This window comes from Oncorhynchus clarkii, chromosome 7, assembly GCF_045791955.1.
Source record: "Oncorhynchus clarkii lewisi isolate Uvic-CL-2024 chromosome 7, UVic_Ocla_1.0, whole genome shotgun sequence".
Classification (NCBI taxonomy): Eukaryota; Metazoa; Chordata; class Actinopteri; order Salmoniformes; family Salmonidae; genus Oncorhynchus; species Oncorhynchus clarkii.
The window spans coordinates 27,507,666-27,525,084 of NC_092153.1; the positions used below are offsets into that span (position 1 = coordinate 27,507,666).

Here is a 17,419-nt window from a genome sequence, read left to right on the forward strand (position 1 = left end):
GAAAATGACTGATGATAATACTGCCTTACTTCTAGTGTGGCGGTGCTGTGTTGCTGCTTGCTGTAAGGACTGTATTTGGGCTTCAAGGGTTTCCCGGCCACTCGGTCTTTGTGCCTCCGACTGGAAATGTGCTGAAACAAGTACAAAAAAGGGTTGACATAAGTCCTGTAGGCGCATGAAATATTACCTTTCAAAGTCGTTCATACTCAGTTGAAACATAGTGTATATACAAACTCAATATGGCCGACGTAAGCAAATCACTAAACTGGCACTGATTTCGTATTTCTTCAGAGCTAATCAGTTTGATCTAGTTGATTGTAGGACATATCTCAGCGATGGGAAGCTCTGGTCTTACAGGGTCGCAGTATGTGCAGGCTTTTATTCCAGCCCAGTACTAACACATGATTGATTGAAATAATACATTTTAAATCAAGTCTAGTTTATCAGGTTTTTTAACATTTGGAACAAAAGCCTGCACATACTGCGGCCATCCAAAAAATGACAACCCATGCCTTAGGCCTGTTCATTATAAATGTGAAGTTATTAACTGCTAATTTTGGTGGAGATTGACAGTGTAATTATGAGATACCTGTGGGAGAAAAATATAAAAGCCACCTGCCTAGTGTTTGACTCATGGAGGCCATATTCTATGAATTAGAGACTTCATATGATCAACTTTGCAAGATGACATTTCAAATGTAATTTGACTACACAGGCAATGGCACAAAAAGTTGTAGAAATAAAAAACTATACAGTACAGGATTTTGTGACAAAGACGGAGTGTTGTGTTGCACACACACTGAGGCAATTGTTCTGCCAACTCAATCCACTTCTTGTACAGAGGTAAAATGTATTATTTTGGATTTGTGATCAATTCAATGAATAAATGTTGAGATTGTCTGTAATTGTCTATTTCTTTACCTGTTTGAGCTGGATCTCTGAGTTGACGTGGACATCACAGATTTCGCAGTGAAACATCTTATTCTGCAGGCCAGAGCCTTTTGTGATGGTGGCCTGGACCTTGAGCTTAGCCCCTGGCCTGGGATAGGCTTTGATGGGCCCTGCTCCATCCCTCGCCTCCAGCATCGTTTTGTGCTTGGAACCTGGTAAGGATGTGGAATAACAAGCAAGCAAATTAAAGAGGCTATTCGTCACGTATAAAGGGTGCTCTTGAGCCAAAAGGGGCACATCCCATAGATGGACAGATTATTACACCTCCCCAGACAATACATATATTATTACATTATATGTACAGTATATGAACCATAGCCAAAGTTTCACGTGAACAATTAGCAACTAGTAGATTCCATTTAGCCGACCTGTGTTGTGGGCCTCAAGCTGGGAGAGGGAGTTGACGGCCACTTTACATAACGAACAGTAGAGAAGCTTCTTGGCCTTCTCCTCCTCTGATTCGTCAGAGTGCTTGCACGGGGCGGGGGCAGCAGGCACAGCAGGCACAGCAGGCACTGGGGTTGGTTTAGTGAGGGTGGGCTTTGACATCTCTGGGGCCGGACTGGCAGGTGTGGGCTCACATAGAGGTTTACACAGGATAGATGAGGGCGCCAATGCCAGGCCAGCAGCTGGGAAAAACGATTTTGAAGACGCCATGGGGTAGAGATTGTTTGGATGTAACCCTATTTTAACTGAAAATCAAACAGATACAACAGTTAAACCACCTCATAACCCACTTAACAAAGTGTTGTGCTACAGAGTTAGTAAGCACAGGTATTGGGCTTTTTTGGTGTGTGTGTTTTATTAGATAGGACACTAGCTCGAAACCTCGCTTGCACGGGATACAGTGGCTGTATTCTGGAGGCAGTGGCTTAGACCGCTTGACCACGACAGGCCACAGAATTGGCATTGATATACACGCAATCTGTGATCAATTGAATGAATGAGTTGAGAGCCTTTTCTCTCTCAGTCTGAATTGCATGTATTCGAAGGTATTAAACTAGTCTGAATTGCATGTCTGTAAGGTAACAACAACATGCCGTTGTTACCATAAGAGAAGACTCCCTCTATGGTTTTATCTAACCTTAATCAAACCTAACGTCATCTGACTTCCATCTGTTCAGGATTGATGAGTCAGAGACTCCCCATTTTGGACCGATTTCTTCCTTTTCGTGACTATGAATTAGCCAGTAAATTTGAGCTGACCTGCGGAGGAACAGACCGTACACAAGATGATTGGTGCTTTTTTTAAATATATATTTTTTACAGGCAATCTGCAATTGGTACATAAATGAATGATATATATCCATTGATTCTTTAAGAATACACAGTAAATTCTGAATGCCACATGAGCTTAATTCAACTGTCATGACCGATCAGAACCCAAAATATAAGCTTGTTTTACTCCATTGTTTGTAAACAATGTAACTGTTGATGGCCACTTTGCCTATAATGTTGATATCATGGATGGTCATCCCCTGTATCCATAGTTTGTCTATGAATATGCAGGTGCTTACATTTATCCAGCCACATCCCTAAGCTGTGGCGGGGTTAAACTTATTCACAATATGCCTTGCTCATATTGATATCATAACAAATTATTAATATTGGGATCCACCACTACTTATCCAGCACGAATACATCTATCATTAAGCCAAGCAACAGCCCAGGTGGTAGCGTAGCCTACCATTCCCAACTCAGATCAATGGGTATGCAATCCAACACCATTTTCATAGGTCAGTGACTTTAGCAATCTAACGCGGCACATTGATGTAGGCAGCACATTCAAATGACCCTGACAGATGTTCACAAGCTCCTCTAAGCTGAGGTATAACAATAACACACAGAGAAGCACATACACACATTCACAAACACACTTATCATCACAAGGCCAAACGCTTGAGACAAAGACCAATAAGACAATGGCTGTATAGAGCATGCAGCATAAATATTCAGAGTAGACAATGGGCCTGTCCCAAATGGTACACTATTCCTTATATAGTGCACTACCTTTGACCAGAGCCCACATAGGGCTCTAGTCAAAAGTAATGCACTATGGAGGGAATTGGGTGCCATTTGGAACTCAACCTTAAACAAGATGAGCTATTAACCTGGTTGTTCAGAGCTGCAGGCAGTGACAGCGATACTGGAGGAGGAAGAGGAGGTGGTGGAGGACATGAATCTCTTTCCTCTGTCCTGGCTGGGTGTGCTGTTGTTTTTCAGGGTCTTATGTTTAGGCGTCTCTTGCGCTTTGAGCTTCTTGGCATGTTTGCTGCCCTTGTAGTGCGCATCGGCTTGGCTCTACAAAGGGGAAGAAATTAACTGTTCCGTCAGGCTCATTGCTAACACAGAGGTTACCGCCACACACACACACACGCACGCACGCAGGCCAAGGGCTGTTAATGTGACCTTATTACCGCCACACCAGCAGTCACGAGTCATGACCACGGTCAAATTCCACGTGATGGTAACTAGGCTTCTCTAAGCTCTGATTCTACTGATGGTCATTAGTAGCCTACCAGACTTGCTAACAGCCTGGTACTAGGGACTCTATTGTCCCACTCATCACTCAAAAACATTTATCAAACACTTAATGAGAGCCCATGAGCTCATGTTGCACAACAATTCTATAGGCTATGTAATTGCGTGAGAAAAAATAGTTTGAAAGCCTCTATTAAAAAGAGCTTTCTATAGGCTAGGTCTACAATATTTATTTATCATCTGTCCTAATATTAATATTATCATTACACACATGTATTATTTAGTATATGTAAAGACAACATTAAATTAAGAATAGTCTGATGGGGTGACAATATTGGTCTATCACTTGTGAATGATATACACTGCTCAAAAAAATAAATGGAACACTTAAACAACACAATGTAACTCCAAGTCAATCACACTTCTGTGAAATCAAACTGTCCACTTAGGAAGCAACACTGATTGACAATAAATTTCACATGCTGTTGTGCAAATGGAATAGACAACAGGTGGAAATTATAGGCAATTAGCAAGACACCCCCAATTGTTATGGTGAGTGAATGAGGACCCAAAAGCGAACTAACTTAAACAGAGCTTCTTTAATAACCAAACATAGGTAGGCTCAGATAGACCGGCAGATTCCGACAGGACAGGACAAGGTTACAGCAAACATGACGATAGTCTGGCTCAGGCATGAAACACAAACAAACAAGAATCCGACAAGGACAGGAACAGAAACAGAGAGAGATATAGGGACCTAATCAGAGGGAAAAAGGGAACAGGTGGGAAACGGGGTGAATGGGTAGTTAGAGGAGACAAGGAACAGCTGGGAGAAAGCGGGGGAGAAAAGGTAACCTAACAACGACCAGCAGAGGGAGACAGGGTGAAGGGAAAGGACAGAGACAAGACACAACATGACAGTACCCCCCCACTCACCGAGCGCCTCCTGGCGCACTCGAGGAGGAAACCTGGCGGCAACGGAGGAAATCCTCGATCAGCGCACGGTCCAGCACGTCCCGAGAGGGAACCCAACTCCTCTCCTCAGGACCGTACCCCTCCCAATCGACAAGGTACTGGTGACCACGGCCCCGAGGACGCATGTCCAAAATCCTGCGGACCCTGTAGATGGGTGCGCCCTCGACAAGGATGGGGGGGGGGGGGGGGGAAGACGAGCGGGGGCGCGAAGAACGGGCTTAATACAGGAGACATGGAAGACCGGGTGGACGCGACGAAGGTATCGCGGAAGAAGAAGTCGAACTGCGACAGGATTAATGACCCGAGAAATACGGAACGGACCAATGAACCGCGGGGTCAACTTGCGAGAAGCCGTCTTAAGGGGAAGGTTCTGAGTGGAGAGCCAAACTCTCTGACCGCGACAATATCTAGGACTCTTAGTTCTACGCTTATTAGCAGCCCTCACAGTCTGCGCCCTATAACGGCAAAGTGCAGACCTGACCCTCTTCCAGGTGCGCTCGCAACGTTGGACAAAAGCCTGAGCGGAGGGGACGCTGGACTCGGCGAACTGAGATGAGAACAGCGGAGGCTGGTACCCGAGGCTACTCTGAAAAGGAGATAGCCCGGTCGCAGACGAAGGAAGCGAGTTGTGGGCGTATTCTGCCCAGGGGAGCTGTTCTGACCAAGACGCAGGGTTGCGAAAAGAAAGACTGCGTAAGATGCGACCAATAGTCTGATTGGCCCGTTCTGCTTGACCGTTAGACTGGGGGTGAAAGCCGGAAGAGAGACTGACGGAAGCCCCAATCAAACGGCAAAACTTCCTCCAAAATTGAGACGTGAATTGCGGACCTCTGTCCGAAACGACGTCTGACGGAAGGCCATGAATTCTGAAAACATTCTCGATGATGATTTGTGCCGTCTCTTTAGCAGAAGGAAGCTTAGCAAGGGGAATGAAATGAGCCGCCTTAGAGAACCTATCGACAACCGTAAGAATAACAGTCTTCCCCGCTGACGAAGGCAGTCCGGTGACAAAATCTAAGGCGATGTGAGACCACGGTCGAGAGGGAATAGGAAGCGGCCTGAGACGGCCGGCAGGAGGAGAGTTACCGGACTTAGTCTGCGCGCAGACCGAACAAGCAGCCACGAAACGACGCGTGTCATGCTCCCGGGTGGGCCACCAAAAACGCTGGCGAATGGAAGCAAGCGTACCCCGAACGCCAGGGTGGCCGGCTAACTTGGCAGAGTGAGCCCACTGAAGAACGGCCAGACGAGTAGGAACGGGAACGAAAAGAAGGTTCCTAGGACAAGCGCGCGGCGACGGAGTGTGAGTGAGCGCTTGTTTTACCTGCCTCTCAATTCCCCAGACAGTCAACCCGACAACACGCCCCTCAGGGAGAATCCCCTCGGGGTCAGTGGAGGCTACTGAAGAACTGAAGAGACGAGACAAAGCATCAGGCTTGGTGTTCTTAGAGCCCGGACGATAAGAAATCACGAACTCGAAACGAGCGAAAAACAGCGCCCAACGCGCCTGACGCGCATTAAGTCGTTTGGCAGAACGGATGTACTCAAGGTTCCTATGGTCAGTCCAAACGACAAAAGGAACGGTCGCCCCCTCCAACCACTGTCGCCATTCGCCTAGGGCTAACCGGATGGCGAGCAGTTCGCGGTTACCCACATCATAGTTACGTTCCGACGGCGACAGGCGATGAGAAAAATACGCGCATGGGTGGACCTTGTCGTCAGAGAGGGAGCGCTGAGAAAGAATGGCTCCCACGCCCACCTCTGACGCGTCAACCTCGACAACGAACTGTCTAGAGACGTCAGGTGTAACAAGGATAGGAGCGGATGTAAAACGATTCTTGAGGAGATCAAAAGCTCCCTGGGCGGAAACGGACCACTTAAAGCACGTCTTGACAGAAGTAAGGGCTGTGAGAGGAGCTGCCACCTGACCGAAATTACGGATGAAACGACGATAGAAGTTCGCGAAGCCGAGAAAGCGCTGCAGCTCGACGCGTGACTTAGGGACGGGCCAATCAATGACAGCTTGGACCTTAGCGGGATCCATCTTAATGCCTTCAGCGGAAATAACAGAACCGAGAAATGTGACGGAGGAGGCATGAAAAGTGCACTTCTCAGCCTTCACAAAAAGACAATTCTCTAAAAGGCGCTGGAGGACACGTCGAACGTGCTGAACATGAATCTGGAGTGACGGTGAAAAAATCAGGATATCGTCAAGGTAAACGAAAACAAAGATGTTCAGCATGTCTCTCAGGACATCATTGACTAATGCCTGAAAGACAGCTGGAGCGTTAGCGAGGCCGAAAGGAAGAACCCGGTATTCAAAGTGCCCTAACGGAGTGTTAAACGCCGTCTTCCACTCGTCCCCCTCCCTGATGCGCACGAGATGGTAAGCGTTACGAAGGTCCAACTTAGTGAAAAACCTGGCTCCCTGCAGGATCTCGAAGGCTGAAGACATAAGAGGAAGCGGATAACGATTCTTCACTGTTATGTCATTCAGCCCTCGATAATCTATGCAGGGGCGCAGAGACCCGTCCTTCTTCTTGACAAAAAAAAACCCCGCTCCGGCGGGAGAGGAGGAGGGGACTATGGTACCGGCGTCAAGAGCTACAGACAAATAATCTTCGAGAGCCTTACGTTCGGGAGCCGACAGAGAGTATAGTCTACCCCGGGGGGGGGTGGTTCCCGGAAGGAGATCAATACTACAATCATACGACCGGTGTGGAGGAAGAGAGGTGGCCCTGGACCGACTGAACACCGTGCGCAGATCGTGATATTCCTCCGGCACCCCTGTCAAATCACCAGGCTCCTCCTGTGAAGAAGAGACAGAGGAAACAGGAGGGATAGCAGACATTAAACATTTCACATGACAAGAGACGTTCCAGGAGAGGATAGAATTACTAGACCAATTAATGGAAGGATTATGACAAACTAGCCAGGGATGGCCCAAAACAACAGGTGTAAAAGGTGAACGAAAAATTAAAAAAGAAATGGTTTCACTATGATTACCAGAAACAGTGAGGGTTAAAGGTAGCGTCTCACGCTGAATCCTGGGGAGAGGACTACCATCCAGGGCGAACAAGGCCGTGGGCTCCTTTAACTGTCTGAGAGGAATGTCATGTTCCCGAGCCCAGGTCTCGTCCATAAAACAGCCCTCCGCCCCAGAGTCTATTAAGGCACTGCAGGAAGCTGACGAACCGGTCCAGCGTAGATGGACCGACAAGGTAGTGCAGGATCTTGAAGGAGAGACAGGAGTAGTAGCGCTCACCAGTAGCCCTCCGCTTACTGACGAGCTCTGGCCTTTTACTGGACATGAAGTGACAAAATGACCAGCGGAACCGCAATAGAGACAGAGGCGGTTGGTGATTCTCCGATCCCTCTCCTTAGTCGAGATGCGGATACCTCCCAGCTGCATGGGCTCAGCACCCGAGCCGGCAGAGGAAGATGGTAGTGATGCGGAGAGGGGGGCGACGGAGAGCGCGAGCTCCTTTCCACGAGCTCGGTGACGAAGATCAACCCGTCGCTCAATGCGAATAGCGAGTTCAATCAAGGAATCCACGCTGGAAGGAACCTCCCGGGAGAGAATCTCATCCTTTACCTCTGCGCGGAGACCCTCCAGAAGACGAGCGAGCAAGGCCGGCTCGTTCCAGCCACTGGAGACAGCAAGAGTGCGAAACTCAATAGAGTAGTCTGTTATGGATCGATTGCCTTGACATAGGGAAGACAGGGCCCTGGAAGCCTCCTCCCCAAAAACAGATCGATCAAAAACCCGTATCATCTCCTCCTTAAAGTCCTGATACTGGTTAGTACACTCAGCCCTTGCCTCCCAGATTGCCGTGCCCCACTCACGAGCCCGTCCAATAAGGAGAGATATGACGTAGGCGACACGAGCAGTGCTCCTGGAGTAAGTGTTGGGCTGGAGAGAAAACACAATATCACACTGGGTGAGGAACGAGCGGCATTCAGTGGGCTCCCCAGAGTAACACGGCGGGTTATTGATTCTGGGCTCCGGAGATTCGAAAGCCCTGGAAGTGGCCGGTGGATCGAGGCGGAGATGGTGAACCTGTTCTGTGAGGTTGGAGACTTGGGTGGCCAGGGTCTCAACGGCATGTCGAGCAGCAGACACTTCCTGCTCGTGTCTGCCTAGCATCGCTCCCTGGATCCCGACGGCTGAGTGGAGAGGATCCGAAGTCGCTGGGTCCATTCTTGGTCGGATTCTTCTGTTATGGGGAGTGAATGAGGACCCAAAAGCGAACTAACTTAAACAGAGCTTCTTTAATAACCAAACATAGGTAGGCTCAGATAGACCGGCAGATTCCGACAGGACAGGACAAGGTTACAGCAAACATGACGATAGTCTGGCTCAGGCATGAAACACAAACAAACAAGAATCCGACAAGGACAGGAACAGAAACAGAGAGAGATATAGGGACCTAATCAGAGGGAAAAAGGGAACAGGTGGGAAACGGGGTGAATGGGTAGTTAGAGGAGACAAGGAACAGCTGGGAGAAAGCGGGGGAGAAAAGGTAACCTAACAACGACCAGCAGAGGGAGACAGGGTGAAGGGAAAGGACAGAGACAAGACACAACATGACACCAATAAAGGAGTGGGTCTGCAGGGGGTGACCACAGACCACTTCTTAGTTCCTATGCTTCCTGGCTTATGTTTTGGTCACTTTTGAATGCTGGCGGTGCTTTCACTCTAGTGGTAGCATGAGACGGAGTCTACAACCCACACAAGTGGCTCAGGTAGTGCAGCTCATCCAGGATGGAACATCAATGCGAGCTGTGGCAAGAAGGTTTGCTGTGTCTGTCAGCGTAGTGTCCAGAGCATGGAGGCGCTACCAGGAGACAGGCCAGTACATCAGGAGACGTGGAGGAGGCCGTAGGAGGGCAACAACCCAGCAGCAGGACCGCTACCTCCGCCTTTGTGCAAGGAGGAGCAGGAGGAGCACTGCCAGAGCCCTTCAAAATGACCTCCAGCAGGCCACAAATGTGCATGTGTCTGCTCAAACGGTCAGAAACAGACTCCATGAGGGTGGTATGAGGGCCCGACGTCCACAGGTAGGGGTTGTGCTTACAGCCCAACACCGTGCAGGACGTTTGGCATTTGCCAGAGAACACCAAGATTGGCAAATTTGCCACTGGTGCCCTGTGGTCTTCACAGATGAAAGCAGGTTCCCACTGAGCACGTGACAGACGTGACAGAGTCTGGAGACGCCGTGGAGAACGTTCTGCTGCCTGCAACATCCTCCAGCATGACCGGTTTGGCGGTGGGTCAGTCATGGTGTGGGGTGGCATTTCTTTGGGGGGGGGCGCACAGCCCTCCATGTGCTCACCAGAGGTAGCCTGACTGCCATTAGGTACCGAGATGAGATCCTCAGACCCCTTGTGAGACCATATGCTGGTGCGGTTAGCCCTGGGTTCCTCCTAATGCAAGACAATGCTAGACCTCATGGGCTGGAGTGTGTCAGCAGTTCCTGCCAGAGGAAGGCATTGATGCTATGGACTGGCCCGCCCGTTTCCCAGACCTGAATCCAATCGAGCACATCTGGGACATCATGTCTCGCTCCATCCACCACAGACTGTCCAGGAGTTGGTGGATGCTTTAGTCCAGGTCTGGGAGGAGATCCCTCAGGAGACCATCCGCCACCTCATCAGGAGCATGCCCAGGTGTTGTAGGGAGGTCATACAGGCATGTGGAGGCCACACACACTACTGAGCCTCATTTTGACTTGTTTTAAGGGCATTACATCAAAGTTGGATCAGCCTGTAGTGTGGTTTTCCACTTTAATTTTGAGTGTGACTCCAAATCCAGACCTCCATGGGTTGATAAATTTGATTTCCATTGATCATTTTTGTGTGATTTTGTTGTCAGCACATTCAACTATGTAAAGAAAAAAGTATTTAATAAGAATATTTCATTCATTCAGATCTAGGATGTGTTATTTTAGTGTTCCCTTTATTTTTTTGAGCAGTGTATTTTCACTTGTGTATGATGCCCAGCTTATACAGTAAGGCAAGAATCAGAGCATTGCGACTTTTTCAAATCATAGTCACACACCTCATGTAGCCTAGCCCATAGGCCTATATGTTTTGATGGTTTGTATCACAATGCTGGCCAAATAGCTTCTTAAAATTAAGCACATTAATCTGCTTTATAACTAGTGTAGAGCCTAACTGGCATACTGTACATAGGCTGCATGTGAGTTTCAAGTTTGGGGAAGATCATTTTCACCATAAAAATGCACCTTTATAATGTAGCATTACATGCATAATTGCATTTGCTGTTACTTTCGAGAACAGTGTATTACCGCAAATTGATTTTATTTTGGAATATTCGTATTTATAGCGTACTGCCGTGTGCGCATTGCTGCACTTATAATGTGAAGAAATAGCCTAATAGTTTATCAACATTTTAAGCTAAACGGTTCTGATCTGTTACATCAGCCTCAATGCTTTTAAAAGTTTTTTTGATGCGAGTATGTTTGGAATATTAATTTATTGCACAGAAGGACAAGTTGACTACAAGAATAGATCAACTTTTGTACTATGGGGGAATAGTAGATTGACATAGGCTAGTGCTTTTGCTGTTCGTTAGGCCGACTCATCTTGTTGAATGATGAAAAGTAGGATAAATGTGGACACTTCTAACATCTTCAATATGCTGTTCGGAATTCGATAAGAGGGACACACGCAGTTGCATTCCTGATGTGTCTGTCTTCATTCACTTGTAACCTACTTAGCTGAAATGATCACGTGACTGGCATCGGCTAGTAAGAATTGAGATATCTGAGAGAGCCACGTGAGCGAGAGGTGCTTTAGAGCATTTTAGCCAGGAGAACGAGAATTATATTCAGCCCAAGGGTGGCCGTAAAAGGCAAGGATTTATTTAGGGGGCATTACACCACACAAGGGGAATTACCACCAGGATATCTGAGGCCTGTTGAAAATATTATCTAGTGCTTGTCATATTGTGAATGAGAGACTGATGAAGTGTGTGCAGCCGGCACAATAACAAATCAGAGATCATGCCTTTCATGCAAATTTTTTCCAAATCATCATTAGAGTCCCATCATGCAGCCAAGTGGCATAAATAACTCTAAATTAAGCATGCAGTTGAAGTCAGAACTTTACATACACAGGTCAGAGTCATTAAAACTAATTTTTCAACCACTCCACACATTTCTTGTTAAAAAACTATAGTTTTGGCAAGTCGTTTAGGACATCTACTTCGTGAAAGACACAAGTAATTTTTCCAACAATTATTTCACTTATAATTCACTGTATTACAATTCCAGTGGGTCAGAAGTTTACATACACTAAGTTGACTGTGCTTTAAACAGCTTGGAAAATTCCAGAAAATTATGTCATGGCTTTAGAAGCTTCTGATAGGCGAATTGACATCATTTGAGTCAATTGGAGGTGTACCTGTGGCTGTATTTCAAGGCCTACCTTCAAACTCAGTGCCTCTTTCCTTGACATCATGGGAAATCAAAGAAAACAGCAAAGACCTCAGAAAAAAATTGTAGACCTCCACAAGTCTGGTTCATCCTTGGGAGCAATTTCCAAATGCCTGAAGGTACCGCATTCATCTGTACAAACAATAGTACGCAAGTATAAACACCATGGGACCACGCAGCGTCATACCGCTCAGGAAGGAGACACGTTCTGTCTCCTAGAGATGAACATACTTTGGTGCAAAAAGTGAAAATCAATCCCAGAACAACAGCAAAGGACCCTGTGAAGATGCTGGAGGAAACAGGTTCAAACGTATCTATATCCACAGTAAAACTAGTCCTTTATTGACATAATCTGAAAGGCCGATCAGCAAGGAAGAAGCCACTGCTCCAAAACCTAAAAAAGCCAGACTACAGTTTGCAACTGCACATGGAGACAAAGATTGTAATTTTTTGAGAAATTTCCTCTGGTCTGATGAAACAAAAATTTAATAGAACTGTTTGACCATAATTATGTTTGGAGGACAAATGGGTTGGTGGGTGCTTTGCTGCAGGAGGGACTGGTTCACTTCACAAAATAGATGGAATCATGAGGCAGGAAAATTATGTGGATATATTGAAGCAACATCTCAAGACATCAGTCAGGAACTTAAAGCTTGGTTGCAAATGGGTCTTCCAAATGGACAATGACCCCAAACATAGTACCAAAGTTGTGGCAAAATGGCTTAAGGACAACAAAGTCAAGGTATTGGAGTGGCCATCACAAAGCCCTGACCTCAATCCTATAGAAAATGTGTGGACAGAACTGAAAAAGCCTGTGCGAGCAAGGAGACCTACAAACCTGACTCAGTTACACCAGCTCTGTCAGGAGGAATGGGCACTTCCGGCGCCGACAGAGATGACCACCTCTCTTCGCATTCATAGGAAACTATGCAGTATTTTCTATTTTTACGTGTTATTTCTTACATTGGTACCCCAGGTAATCTTAGGTCAGGAGGACCACCTAGATATAAGAGCAACGTCAACTCACCATCATTACGACCAGGAATACGACTTTCCCGAAGCGGATCCTCTGTTTTGCCCACCACCCAAGACAATGGAGTGGATAACAGCCGGCGAACCAAAACAATGACGCCGTAAAAGAGGCAGACGAAACGGTCTTCTGGTCAGGCTCCGGAGATGGGCACATCGTGCACCGCTCTCGAGCATACTACTCGCCAATGTCCAGTCTCTTGACAACAAGGTTGACGAAACACGAGCAAGGGTAGCATTAAAGAGAGACATAAGAGACTGTAACGTTCTTTGCTTCACGGAAACATGGCTCACTCGAGACACGCTATCGGAGTCGGTACAGCCAGCTGGTTTCTCCACGCATCGCGCCGACAGAAACAATCATCTTTCTGGTAAGAAGAAGGGGGGGGATGTATGCCTTATGATTAACAATACGTGGTGGGATCATAACAACATACAGGAACTCAAGTCCTTCTGTTCACCTGATTTAGAATTCCTCACAATCAAATGTCGACCGCATTATCTACCAAGAGAATTCTCTTCGATTATAATCACAGCCGCATATATTCCCCCCCAAGCAGACACATTGATGGCCCTGAACGAACTTTATTTGACTCTATGTAAACTGGAAACCACATATCCTAAGGACGCATTCATTGTAGTTGGGGATTTTAACAAGGCTAATCTGAAAACAAGACTCCCTAAATTCTATCAGCATATCGTTTGTGCTACCAGGGCTGGTAAAACCCTGGATCATTGTTATTCTAACTTCCGCGACACATATAAGGCCCTCCCCCGCCCTCCTTTCGGAAAAGCTGACCACGACTCCATTTTGTTGCTCCCTGCCTATAGACGGAGACTAAAACAGGAAGCTCCCGCGGTCAGGTCTGTTCAAAGCTGGTCCGACCAATCTGATTCCACGCTTCAAGATTGCTTCGATCACATGGATTGGGATATGTTCCGCATTGCGTCAAACAACAACATTGACAAATACGCTGATTCGGTGTGCGAGTTTATTAGCAAGTGCATCGGCGATATCGTACCCACAGCAACTATTAAAACATTCCCAAACCAGAAACCGTGGATTGATGGCAGCATTCGCGCGAAACTGAAAGCACGAACCACTGCTTTTAACCAGGTCAAGGTGACCGGAAACATGACCGAATACAAACAGTGTAGATATTTTCTCTGCAAGGCAATCAAACAAGCTAAGCGTCAGTATAGAGACAAAGTCAAGTCGCAATTCAACGGCTCACACACAAGAGGTATGTGGCAAGGTCTACAGTCAATCACGGATTACAAAAAGAAAAACAGCCCCGTCGCGGACCAGGATGTCTTGCCCCCAGACAGACTAAACAACTTCTTTACTCGCTTTGAGGATAATACAGTGCCACAGACACGGCTTGCTACCAAAACCTGCGGAATCTCCTTCACTGCAGCCGACGTGCGTAAAATATTTAAACGTGTTAACCCTCGCAAGGCTGCAGGCCCAGACGGCATCCCCAGCCGCGTCCTCAGAGCATGCACAGACCAGCTGGCTGGTGTGTTTAAGGACATATTCAATCAATCCTTATCCCAGTCTGCTGTTCCCACATGCTTAAAGAGAGAATTAGAGAGCGCATACTTAAACTCACACAGGACACCGGATAAGTCAGGAGAAATTCTCCAGATATAACAGACTGACAATAGCCCCCGACACAAACTACTGCAGCATAAATACTTGAGGCTGAGACAGGAGGGGTCGGGAGACACTGTGGCCCCATCCGACGATATCGGGGGGTGGCAACCCAGACAGGAAGATCACGTCAGTCACTCAACCCACTCAAGTGACTCACCCCTCCTAGGGACGACATGGAAGAGCACCAGTAAGCCAGTGTCTTCAATGAAGACTTAAAGGTTGACACCGAGTCTGCGTCTCTCACATGGGTAAGCAGACCATTCCATAAAAATGGAGCTCTGTAGGAGAAAGCCCTGCCTCCAGCTGTTTGCTTAGAAATTATAGGGACAATAAGGAGGCCTGCTTCTTGTGACCGTAGTGTACATGTAGGTATGTATGGCAGGACAAAATCGGAAAGATAGGTAGGAGCAAGCCCATGTAATGCTTTGTAGGTTAGCAGTAAACCTTGAAATCAACCCTTGCCTTAACAGGAAGCCAGTGTAGAGAGACTAGCACTGGAGTAATATGATAAAATTGTTGGTTCTAGTCAAGATTCTAGCAGCCGTGTTTAGCACTAACTGAAGTTTATTTAGTGCTTTATCTGGGTAGCATGGATACATTTTTCTGCATCATTTTTGGACAGAATGTTTCAGACTTTTGCAATTTTACGTAGATGGAAAAAATCTGTCCTTGAAACAGTCTTGATATGTTCGTCAAAAGAGAGATCAGGGTCCAGAGTAACGCCAAGGTCCTTCACAATTTTAATTGAGACGACTGTTCAACCATCAAGATTAATTGTCAGATTTAACAGAAGATCTCTTTGTTTCTTGGGACCTAGAACAAGCATCTCTGTTTTGTCCGAGTTTAAAAGTAGAAAATCTGCAGCCATTCACTTCCTTATGTCTGAAACATAGGCTTCCAGCAAGGGCAATATTGGGGCTTCACTATGTTTCATTGAAATGTACAGCTGTGTGTCATCCGCATAGCAGTGAAAGTTAACATTATGTTTCTGAATGACATCACCAAGAGGTAAAATATATAGTGAAAAATGTACAGTTGATTTGTCAGTGGACAAACCATCCACAGAGACAAACTGATATCTTTCCGACAGATAAGATCTAAACCAGGCCAGAACTTGTCTGTGTAGACCAGTTTGGGTTTCCAATTTCTCCAAAAGAATGTGGTGATCAATGGTTACAAAGCAGCACTAAGGTCTAGGAGCATGAGGACAGATGCAGAGCCTCGGTCTGACGCCATTAAAAGGTAATTTAGTGCAGTCTCAGTGCTATGATAGGGTCTAAAACCAGACTGAAGCGTTTCGTATACATTGTTTATCTTCAGGAAGGCACAGCTTTTTTTTTTTTGAGGAATGGGAGATTTGATATAGGCCAATAGTGTTTATATTTTCTGGGTCAAGGTTTGGCTTTTTCAAGAGAGGCTTTATTACTGCCACTATTACTGCCACTTTTTAGTGAGTTTGGTACACCTCTGGTGGATAGAGAGCCGTTTATTATGTTCAACATAGGAGGGCCAAGCACAGGAAGCAGCTCTTTCAGTAGTTTAGTCGGAATAGGGTCCAGTATGCTGCTTGATGGTCATGATTATTTTCATCATTGTGTCAAGAGATATAGTACTAAAGCACTTGAGTGTCTCCCTTGATCCTAGGTCCTGGCAGAGTTGTGCAGACTCAGGACAACTGAGCTTTGGAGGAATACGCAGATTTAAAGAGGAGTCTGTAATTTGCTTTCTAATGATCATGATCCTTTCCTCAAAGAAGTTCATGAATTTATCACTGCTGAAGTGAAAGCCATCCTCTCTTGGGGAATGCTGCTTTTTAGTTAGCTTTGCCACAGAATCAAAAATACATTTTGGATTGTTCTTATTTTCCTCAATTAAGTTGGAAAAATAGGATGATCGAGCAGCAGTGATACTTTGATACGGCACGGTACTGTCTTTCCAAGCTAGTCAGAAGACTTCCAGTTTGGTGTGGCGCCATTTCTGTTCCAATTTCTGGAAGCTTGCTACAGAGCTCGGGGATTTTCTGAATACCAAGGATTTAGTTTCTTATGACAAATGTTTTTTGTTTTTAGGGGTGCGACTGCATCTAGCGTATTGAGCAAGGTTAAATTGAGTTCCTCAGTTAGGTGGTTAACTGATTTTTGTACTCTGACGTCCTTGGGTAGGCGGTGGAAGTCTGGAAGGGCATCTAGGAATCTTTGGGTTGTCCGAGAATTTATTGCACGACATTTGATGATCCTTGGTTGGGGTCTGAGCAGATTATTTGTTGCGATTGCAAACGTAATAAAATAGTGGTCCGATAGTCCAGGATTATGAGGAAAAACATTAAGATCCACAACATTTATTCCACGGGACAAAACTAGATCCAGATTATGACTGTGGCAGTGAGTAGGTCCGGAGACATGTTGGACAAAACCCACTGGAACAGGGTGAGTGACTGGTTGCCAGGAAGTCAGGTGCAGGAGAGCAGAGATGGGTGACAACAGGAGAACTTTAATATACAACCTGGCCCAAAGGCACAGGCGAGGCAGCACAAAGCACAACCACGGTAACATGAACCGGATTAAACAAAACAAACAAACATAGGTTTGAAACAAACCTAGCGCAAGCCAGCCTGTAGCGTAACACCCTACACAAAGAACAATTCCACACACAGACATGGGGGAAACAGAGGGTAATATACATTTAGTCTGATGAGGGAATGTGAACCAGGTGTGAAGGAAAACAAGACAAAACAAATGGAAAATGAAAGGTGGAGCGGCGATGGCTAGAAGACTGGTGACGTTGACCGCCAAACGCCGCCCGAAAGCTGATGGCTCCGAAAGCCTTTTGGGGTGGGTCTGTGGACTTTTCCATGTGAATATTAAAG

The 17,419-nt window shown here is 46.4% G+C and overlaps 1 protein-coding gene across 1 annotated transcript in view; it reads right to left on the bottom strand.

Moving 5' to 3' along the window:
• LOC139414185 (zinc finger protein 385B-like) overlaps window positions 1-17,419 on the bottom strand; it is a 122,400-nt gene that overhangs the window by 6,469 nt on the left and 98,512 nt on the right. The window contains exons 4-7 of the mRNA XM_071162072.1: window positions 3,063-3,252; window positions 1,320-1,643; window positions 922-1,103; window positions 30-131 (exon numbers count right to left, since the gene is read on the bottom strand). Coding sequence (XP_071018173.1) covers window positions 30-131; window positions 922-1,103; window positions 1,320-1,643; window positions 3,063-3,252 — 798 coding nt within the window. The remainder of the gene's footprint in view (window positions 1-29; window positions 132-921; window positions 1,104-1,319; window positions 1,644-3,062; window positions 3,253-17,419) is intronic.